General features: G+C 52.0%; 2 protein-coding genes across 2 annotated transcripts; one reads left to right on the top strand and one right to left on the bottom strand.

The window, feature by feature from the left end:
- Positions 1–397: 397 nt before the first annotated feature.
- On the bottom strand, positions 398–3,623 carry CEP19 (centrosomal protein 19). Its single transcript, XM_053952233.1, has 3 exons — positions 3,515–3,623; positions 1,197–1,358; positions 398–927 (listed from the first exon to the last, which is right to left on the bottom strand). Exons 1-3 carry the CDS (start codon positions 3,603–3,605, stop codon positions 566–568), a joined length of 615 nt encoding a protein of 204 aa, XP_053808208.1. The 5' UTR covers positions 3,606–3,623; the 3' UTR covers positions 398–565.
- Positions 3,624–3,760: 137 nt separating this feature from the next.
- PIGX (phosphatidylinositol glycan anchor biosynthesis class X) lies at positions 3,761–9,435 on the top strand. Its single transcript, XM_053952231.1, has 6 exons — positions 3,761–3,844; positions 4,398–4,461; positions 4,881–5,013; positions 5,753–5,966; positions 7,726–7,826; positions 8,865–9,435. The coding sequence occupies exons 1-6, from the start codon at positions 3,778–3,780 to the stop codon at positions 9,006–9,008; spliced, it is 723 nt and encodes a 240-aa protein (XP_053808206.1). The 5' UTR covers positions 3,761–3,777; the 3' UTR covers positions 9,009–9,435.
- Positions 9,436–10,037: the final 602 nt, after the last annotated feature.

Below are 10,037 nucleotides of genomic sequence, written 5' to 3'. Positions count from 1 at the left end.
CATCACCCAGGAGTGTAAGGATCCAATCATCCCATTGAAGCAGTTTGAAATCAGTGTGTTTTCAAAAGTACTTTCAAGACTAATTAATTTTCAAGACATTCCTTCTCTTACATGTAAGGACTTATTTTTGTGTAAGCTAAAACTGAAGATTTAAGCATTGCTAGGGAAATGTGAGAGTAATATTCTCAATGCAGAGTTGATTTATCCAGAATGACTGATACATCTTTAACTTCCCAGCAGGCAATAATAATCACCCTATTTGTACAGTACAGCTTTAACAGTGTCCTCAGGACATGAATATTTAATTTTCAGCCAAAACTGACTGAAATGTAAAAAATTGAAAGATTAAATAATTTTAAATTATTTCATGTAGGAAAAGACTAAAACCAGCCAACAATTTCAGCTATGCAGTTTCCATTTAATCAAGTCTGGCTTCTTAAACAAAGCTCACTTAAGCCTGGGATTGCTGTGGCTCCTCAAGCTCTCCTGAGCCAACATGTGATGACATTGTTCTCTCTGCTGGGACACTGAGATTTGTCTCTGAACTGCCCATCTTTGTCTGGAATCAGATTTCTTCATCCGACTCCATGTCCCAAGCACAGGACTCCAGCTGCTCATCCTGTGGGAACTCCACCTCAACGTTGTAAACGAAGTCAGGGTCATCCTTCTTCTTCCTGTTCTTTTCGAAGAGCTCGTCCATGACGCTCTTCCTTTTGGCCAGTTCCTTGTCATCCAGTTTGTTCATATCCTCCTCTGGGTCAATGGTCTCTTCCTGCTGAAACTTTTCCAAGCTCTCAGCCAGGCTCTGTCCTTCCAAATGACCTCTCAGCAAGCTGTAGAGCTTCTGGAGCTGGCGCAGCGAGACCCCTTCCAGGTAGGCCTTGTGCCGAGGGTTGTTCTTCAGCTCCTCGGCAGCCCTGCTGCAGTCTGGGGAGAGCCAGCACAGGCACCTGCAGCTCCAACAAACCTCCTCCCACTGACACATCCTCTCCCAAACCCTCTCCAGGGGTCTCTCCAAACCCTCCAGGCTCAGCTTGAGATGTAGCCTTGGGCTCCTCGGAGAGACAACATTACCCCAGCACAGCTCCTCCCTGCACGCTGCTAGGAGGGCACTCAGGTGCTGCTACCAATGGGTTCCTCCTCATGCAGCTGGAGGAAAAGACTGAATGAATGCAGGCAGGAATGAATCCCCTCACCTGAGAACTTGGAGAAATTCCTGATGGGCATGATGCGCTGGCGAGTCTTGTCCTGGCTGCTGTCTCTGTAGATGAGGATGATGGATGGGGGCTGGAAGCAGATCCCGCATTTCTGCGCGCTGAAAGTCATCGCGGCTCCATCCGAGCGCGCAGCAGCGCTCCCTGGGAAACAGGGGAAAGGAAAGCACATGGGAGAGTCTCTCAGGGCTGCTCTTTCTGTCAGGAGTTCAGCAAAATCGCAGAACCCCAGAGTGGTTTGGGTCAGAATGGGCCTTAAAGCTCAGGGAAATTAATTATGAAATTAAATTCAAATTTGTTGCCCATCCTGTTTCCCAGCTCAGTGGACAGCACTGAGTGCAGGTGTTACTTTTATTTTGAATAAAATAAATTGGTTAGAAACGAATATTTTTGTTGGTTTAAAACCAATAAAAATTGGTTTTAAATGAGTGAAAACATGTCAAACATAAAGGTGATTTCCAGACTGCAGTAAGGCAAAGTAACATATTTTACGCCAAAAAAACAATGTGTTTCTTCACATCAAGAAAAATCACATTAATGTTGAAAAGCTACTTTGAGGCAGAATTGGAAACACTTCCTCCTTTGTAAAAAATCACACAGGAAAGAGTTCAAACATGCAGTAATGTCCTTAAAAATGAAAAATTTCCAGTGCCAGGTTGGTCGGGATTTGGAGGAACGTGGTGTAGTGGAAGGTGTCCCTGCCCATGGCAGAGGGTGGAACGAGAGAAGCTTTAATGTCCCTCCAACCCAAACCATTCCGGGATTCTGCGAAGACGAGAAACACAAACGAGAGCAGCTCTTCGGATGTGCGGCAAAGAGCGTTTGGATCTCCCGGTAACCCGGGCTGAGCCCTTCCCTGCCGGCGTCACCGGCGGCTTGCAGAGCGCGGCGGCAGCACGGCCGGGCGCGGCTCGGGGCCGGGCCAGCGCCCGCCGCCGCTCACAGCCGCTTTTCTGCCGCACCAGCGGCCCGGGGGGCCCGAACCCTGAGCTCCAAGGGCAGCGGGGCACGGCCGGGTTGGTCCCTCCTGCCTCTCCCAGGATGGGCCGGGCTGGGAGGGACCACAGCGGTCACCTGGGGCCACCTCCCTGCTCCAGCAGAACCGTCCCAGAGCCCGTGGCACAGCCCGTGTCCAGACAGCTCTGGGATATCTCCAGTGAGGGAGGCTCCACACCCTCTCTGGGGTCTGTGCAGGGCTCTGTCACTGCCCAGGAAAGTTCTTCCTCATGTGCAGGTGGAACTTCTGGGCTCAGTCCCTGCCCGTGGCTCTGGTGCCATTGCTGGGCCCCCAGAGCAGAGCCCGGGCCCTGCTCTGTCCCTCCTGCAGCCAGGGACAGCCAGGGACAGCCAGAGACAGCCAGGGACTGCCAGGGACAGCCAGAGACAGCCAGGGACAGCCAGAGACAGCCAGGGACAGCCAGAGACAGCCAGAGACAGCCAGGGACAGCCAGGGACAGCCAGAGACAGCCAGGGACTGCCAGGGACAGCCAGGGACAGCCAGGGACAGCCAGAGACTCCCAGGGACAGCCAGGGACAGCCAGAGACAGCCAGGGACAGCCAGGGACAGCCAGAGACAGCCAGGGACAGCCAGAGACAGCCAGGGACAGCCAGAGACAGGCAGAGACAGCCAGGGACAGCCAGGGACAGTCAGGGACAGCCAGGGACAGCCAGAGACTCCCAGGGACAGCCAGAGACAGCCAGGGACAGCCAGAGACAGCCAGGGACAGTCAGGGACAGCCAGGGACAGCCAGGGACAGCCAGGGACAGTCAGGGACAGCCAGGGACAGCCAGGGACAGCCAGGGACACCCAGGGACACCCAGGGACAGCCAGAGACAGACAGAGACAGCCAGAGACAGCCAGGGACAGCCAGAGACAGCCAGGGACAGCCAGGGACACCCAGGGACAGCCAGGGACACCCAGGGACAGCCAGAGACAGCCAGAGACAGCCAGAGACTCCCAGGGACAGCCAGGGACAGCCAGAGACTCTCAGGGACAGCCAGGGACAGCCAGAGACTCCCAGGGATAGCCAGGGACAGCCAGGGACAGTCAGGGACAGCCAGGGACAGCCAGAGACAGCCAGAGACAGCCAGGGACAGTCAGGGACTCCCAGGGACTCCCAGGGACAGCCAGGGACAGGCAGGGCTGAGGCCCCTCTCAGCTGGGGCCCCTCTCCAGGCTGAGCAGCCCCAGCTCCCTCAGCCTTTCCTGGGCACGGAGATGCTCCAGGCCCTTCAGCATCTCCGCTGGCTCCGCTCCAGGGACTCCCTGTCTCCGTTACACTCCCGCTACGTCCCCTCACCTCGGGCGGCGCAGGCGGCCACTTCTTCCTGCTGCTCCCGCTGCTCCCGCTCCTCCCCCGGGCCGGTCCCGCCTCTCCGGGCGGTTGCCATGGCTCCGCCGCCGCCGAGCCCCAGCGGTGAAGGCCCCCTCCGCCGAAGGCCCCTTTCGGGTTGCCCTCACTAACGCCTGCGCGGCACGGCGCCGCGGAGCAAGGGGTGGGCTGGCCCCGCGCGGTCAGGCGGCGCTGGGGCAGCCCGCGCGGGCCGTGCGGAGCGGGCCGCCATGGCGGGCGGGCGGCGGGAGCCGGTGCGGGCCGGGGCCGCGCTGGGCGCGCTGCTCTGCGCCCTCCGTGAGTGCCCGCGGGGAACCGCGCCGGGAAAGGAGGGCGCGGCGGGGCCCTCTGCTCTGGAGCCAGGCTGGGAGAGCTGGGGGTGTTCACCTGGAGAAGGGAAGGATTCAGGGAGAGCTCAGAGCCCCTCCCAGTGCTTAAAGGGGCTCCAGGAGAGCTGGAGAGGGACTGGGGACATGGAGTGACAGGACAGGGGGGAATGGCTTCCCACTGCCAGAGAGCAGGGTTAGGTGGGATATTGGGACGGAATTCTTCCCCGTGAGGGTCTGGAGACTCTGGCCCGGAGAAGCTGTGGCTGGAAGTGTTCAAGGACAGACCTGGAGTACCCTGGTCTTGGGGAAGGTGTCCCTGCTCAGAGCTGAGGGTTGGAACAAGATGGGCTTTAAGATCTCTTCCAACCCACCCCAAGAAATCTGTTCTGCTTTGATCACAGTCAGTTACTTCTTCCCTTCTTCTGGGAGAGGGTTTGCAGATGAGGCGTTCGTGAGTTATAAAACTTTTCCAGCCGCTGTGGTCGCTGTGCTGTTACACTGTTGGCTCTGTGTCACCTTAGATGTGCAGGCAGCCTGTCGGGACACCACTGTCACACAGGAGCTCCTGAAAGAGGGGTTTCACAGGTGAGTCCTCACCCTGCCCTCCATCAGCATAACGTGCCACGGGATTTTCTGTTGGAAGAAGCCTCTCTTCTTTTCATGTGCAGTTGTATCAACTCCCTGGGCCATGATCCCTGGGCACATATCAGGAATGTATTAACAGGATCAAGGGATTGACAAGCTGTAGTGGAGGGAAAATAGGAGGCCCCTTTCTAAAACTTTTGTGGAGGCCAGTGGTGGTTCTGAGATGTTAACAAAGAAGTGAAACTTCATTTTGGCCATGGATGTGGGGTTGAGGTTAAGAAGGCTGGACAGGGAAGTGTGATCAGAATTAGTTGCACTTGGTGTGAGAGCTCATCTCATCTGAGAAATGTCTCTCGGGGGTCTTGTGCCACACTTTTGAGGTGTGAGTGTAAATTTTTTGCTCCTGTTGCTGTTTGAAGGGACCTGCTGGTGAAGGTGGAGCTGGGGGAGGATGCAGGAGGATGTGCAGTGGCAGCTCAAATGCGTCTGCCGCCGGGAATCTACGTGGATCCCTACGAGCTGGCAACGCTGCAGCAGCACAATCTGACAAAGGTAATGGCCCCAGCACCAGGAGGCTGGCAGTGAGTCAGGTAAGGACTCAGGGACTTGTAATGTCTGGTCATTGTGTGGCTCGTTGAAACAAGGTGATTAATTCCTGGAAGGAGGTGCCAAGCCATATAATCTTCCTGGTGTCTCCTTGCAGCTCAGCTCGCTTGGCATCCCCTGGTGCTGCTGATACTCTCTCACACAGGTGATGTACCAGGGAGCTGCTGCTCCTCTCTTAGTCTCAGGTGATCAGCTGTGGTAAAAGGGCCTCAGGTTCAGAAGGTGGAAGGGAAACCCCCAAAGAGGTACTGGTGAGCTCTAAGTCACGTGCTGTGTGTTTGGACTGAGCAGCTTTGTTTTCATCCCAGCTTTCTGTGCTGCTGTCCAGTCTTTGCTTCACACCAGAGAGATGTGCAAAGGCTGTGGCTTTTATCTGCTTAGGTGCTTAATTGGTCTAAAACATGGGTGCAAAGGCTGTGGGCAGCTCCTGCCCTTGGCATGCCTGAGGTGTAGGTCTGGCCTTGCTGACACCTTACAGGTTTGGCTGTAGGCACAGTGACACTGTGAGCTTTTCACACATAGGAGTCACTCCTTGAAGACAGTCTTGAAAAGTTATTTTGGAACAGCTTAAGGCTGGAATTCCCAACTTGATCATCCATCAGAATCCATCTCAGTGTTAGAATGAGGGAGGGAAATGGTTTTTGATTTCCATCACAACCACTCCCGTGTCTCTCCCTGCTTGCAGGCAGTGTTGTTTCCTGATGTCGTTGACGTGGAGGCTCCCGAGTACTTGGCCAGGGCTCTTGTCCTGCTGCTGTTCCTGGAGCCGGACGCGCGCTGCTCCCGCTGCTTCCGCGCCGCCGTGCCCGTGCACGCGCGGTACCACCGGCCGGCCCGGGGGACACACGAGGCCTCGGTGGTTCTGGAGAGCCCGGAGGTGCTGCTGTGCTGCTGCCACAGTGAGATTCTCATTGATGCTCTTGGGCAATCCCGAATCTGGTTGTGTCTGAGATGGAGCTCTTGGTAGTTGCATGAACATAAGCAGAAGGCGCGGCCCTCATAAAGACCTTGTTGTCTTCCTGGCTGAGTGCTGGCCAAAGAATCACACGGAATCACAGAATAATGAGGTTGGAAGAGACCTCTAAGATCATCAAGTCCAACCCATGCCCTAACACCTCAACTAGACTATAGCACCAAGTGCCATGTCCAGTCTTTTTTTAAACACATCCAGAGATGGTGATTCCACCACCTCCCTGGGAAGACAATTCCAGTACTTTATTATTCTTTCAGTGAAAAATCTTTTCCTAATATCCAACCTGTACCTTTCCTGATGGAGCTTGAGACTGTGTCCCCTTGTTCTGTCAGTGCTGCCTGGTGAAAGAGACTGACCCCACCTGTCTGCACCTCCCTTCAGGAAGTTGTAGAGAGCAATAAGGTCACCTCTGAGCCTCCTCTTCTCCAGGCTAAACAACCCCAGCTCCTTCAAACATTCCTCATAGGGCTTGTGTTCCAAGCCCCTCTCCAGCCTCGTTGCCCTTCTCTGGGCACACTCAAGGATCTCAGTGTCCTTCCTAAACTGAGGGGCCCAGAACTGGACACAGCACTCAAGATGTGGTCTCACCAGCGCCGAGTGCAGGGGAAGAATGAAAGGCAGGGGGATGTCAGAGAGTGCTCTGTGTCAGAGACTGCCCTGTGTTGTGCTGCTGCCATTGTACCCCTGTGCTGCTTGGGCTTTTCCAGCTGGAAGACGTGGCAGTTGTCATGATCCGTGTTTGTCAGGATCCCAGCAGGGCCTGGTTTGCCAAAGGCCCCCTGCTCTGACCACTTTTCCCTTGGCAGCTGGAGCTGTGCAGGGTATGTTCAGTAGCCACTGTCACCTATTCAGAGTAATCAAAGTATTCAGATGGCTTCTAACACTGTTGCTGCATTCCCTTTATATAAAGGGGGAATGTAGGAAACTGCCTGAAGCTTGGAATGGTTGGAGTCTCAAACTCTGGTGAAACAAGAACCTGATATCCACTACAATTAATATTTCAAGTTATGTGAACAATGAAATCCTATATTTTTGTTACAAATTTTGTGTCCCTTCACAAAATCATTCCTGCCAAGTCAAGCACACTAATGATTTTCAACTCCTTTTTCTTTACTTGTGCATAATTTCAGCAGTGATTTTCTGGGATAAGCATAGGGACAGGCAGGACTACCTGGTCACTTAAAAAAGGGGTGTTAAATCTTCCTGGTACATTTACTAGTTATGAACAGGAAAGCATTTATTATTAATAATTAATGGGGAAGGTTTTGAAGTATTGGAAGGGAGATCTTTTGTGTGCTGACAGGAGGCCAAGAAGAGAAATGGCCTTACTTATTTTGGGGACTTAGTTATTCTGGGGAAAAATTCTAACTACATGGCTGAAGTTGAGGGGTCTGCAGGCTAACCAGGAATTCTTTGCCCTGATAAGGGCAGAAGGGCCAAGATACCACACAGGTGAGATTCCTTCTTGGGTACCTGCTGTATCAGGAAGGGAAGAGTTGCAAAGTCCACAGCAAAGACTGCCTGGCGTCACTTTGGCCATGCAGAGGTGTTTCACCACTTGGCTCCCAGGGAATAGATTCTGTTGAGCTGTTGTAGGGGAAAAGATCCCTTATTTGAAAAAAAAAAATTGCAGGCTGATTGCTTATCCTGCCTGGCTCGTGGTGATGCAGGAATGCCTTCCCTAGGTCACCTGTCTGCAGAGTGCTGGGAACCTGCTGAAGTGGACACTCCCTGCTCATCTGACACCAGCAGTCCCTGTCAGTGGCACACCGCAAAACACAGACCCGTGAGTTCTCCCTCTGGTTCTTTTTAACAACTGCTGCCTTTTATCTGTGAATAACACCTTTCAGGATTAATTTTTAGGATTATTTCCTAACAGTAATTAATCATTAACAAACTAGCTGGGTGGTTCCCCCTTTGTCAGGCTCCTTTTTTCCTTTCTGGCTGGCTTTTAGTGGGGATCATCCTGCCCTTCTGCTGTGTTTACAGGGATTGTGCTCTTCTGGCCTTTAGCATGGCTGCTCTTCTGACTCTTTTTTTTTTTATATCCTTGGAATTATATCCTTGGAATCCTAGGATATAATGGGCACTGGCCAAATTAAGAAAAGTCTTTACAATGTTGGTGCTTCAGAGGAATAGCAAGGTGGAAGATGATAATCTAGCTAAAGTAATGGTAAAACTGTAAGATTTAAGGAGTAGCATCCTAAAAAAGGCCACTTCTGTTTGCTTGGTTGTTACCTGGTTGGGTAAGTGCTTAGGAAAAGGTGAAGTTTCTTAATGTGCTCAAAACCAAGGAAAATTGGATCTTTAGTGTGGTCAACAATTGTGTTTGATGTTCCAAAGTGCCACGGTAGTGTAGAGATGCAGAAATCAGACTAATTTCTCTAATAAAATAGGCTGTTGTTGTTGTAACACGTGTCCTTCCTATATTTAAGATACATGCAGACCACTGGTACGTCTGTAGCTGTCGTCCATAAACATTTTGCAGCTCCCTGTGTCAATGAAAAAAACAAATGGTTGTTCACTTAGTGATCTGAGCTCACCTTGGGAGCTGCTCTCCATGCAGCATTCCAGACATACCCTCAGTGGCTGCAGTAGGAGCAGAGATCCAGGGATACAGATGGCAGCAGATCCATTTCCTGAGCTGTGCAGTGCAGCAGTGGCTGTGAATTAAAAGGAGATGTCCCATCCTGGTTCTGATATTGAATCTCAGAAGAAGCTTTAGCCATGGGCTAATTAAATCAGGGTCTGGTTCCTCATCCTCTTGGTTGCAGTCAAAAAGAAACAGCTCAAATGAGTGTTATAGATTTATTTTTCTTTGTAGGCATATGAGGAATCGATGCTGAGGGTTCCTGTGGGGCTCAGGGAGCACAGTTCCCTGGTGTGTGCCCTGACCCTGCTCACCACAGGGCTCTGCTCTGGCCTCATCCTCGCTGCTGCCTGCAAGTACGGACACTTCTCGCAGTGACCTGAGGAAGTGTGGAATGTCTGACCTCCATCCAGCACAACCAGCTGCAGATTACACTGGGCTCCTGAATGGATCCTGCTCTACTGTTATTTGTATCTTAGGGGGTGCAAGGGTCCCATAAGGATTATAGTTCCTTTGGCTCATAATGCTTACAAATGCCTTCCACAGCCCAGAAGACATTTTGGGTGTGTTGTCAATGTCCAAAGCAGATGGGAGAGTAGGAAAACGCCTCAAAAAGCTGAAAACACTGCTGTGGGCAATGAGGCAGCAATCAGGAGTGGGTTTGGGGCTCCTATTCCCTCCTGGCCCAGAGCCTGCTTTCAATACAGTGCTGCTTCTTGTAGAGGTGTTTGTATTTCTTGACTCAGGGATTGGTTATTAAGGGTATGAAATACATTATTGAATCATTAAAATTTCTGAATTTTAAGCTTGTTGTGCAGATGGGTTATGTATGAATTTGAATGAAGAGACATTCTGTGCCCACCTGGGACATGTTAATAATCTCTTCCATCCTAATAACTCTGAGGGATTGGCTGCTCTTGGCCTAATTAGAGTCACAGAGTCATTAAGGTTGCAAAAGTCCTCTAAGATCATTGAGTCCAACCATTCTGCCAGTGCTGCCAAAGCCACTCCTAACCCAAGTGCCACATCCCAAGGTCTGTGAAATCCCTCCAGGGATGGGGACTCCACCACTGCCCTGGGCAGCTGTGCCAGGGCTGGACAGCCCTTCCCAAGAGGAACCTTTCCCAATATCCAACCTGAACCTCCCCTGGCACAGCTTGTGGCTGTTGCCTCTTGTCCTGTCCCTTGTTCCCTGGGAGAAGAGCCCAACCCTCCCCTGGCTCCATGTCCTGTCAGGAGTTATGGAGAGAGTGAAGGTTTCCCTGAATCTCCTTTTCTCCAGGCTGAACAACTGATCAGAATTGAAAGAGTTTAGAAAATTTGTAGAAATTTCATGAGTGGAAAGAAACCCTTGGAAGATGAAAGCGAGGGACAGGATAGTGACTAGAAGCAAATGTTTAGAAGATG

This window comes from Vidua chalybeata, chromosome 10, assembly GCF_026979565.1.
Source record: "Vidua chalybeata isolate OUT-0048 chromosome 10, bVidCha1 merged haplotype, whole genome shotgun sequence".
Lineage (NCBI taxonomy): Eukaryota > Metazoa > Chordata > Aves > Passeriformes > Viduidae > Vidua > Vidua chalybeata.
The sequence above is the reverse complement of the archived record's forward strand: the minus strand, read 5'-3'. Positions and strand labels throughout refer to the sequence as shown.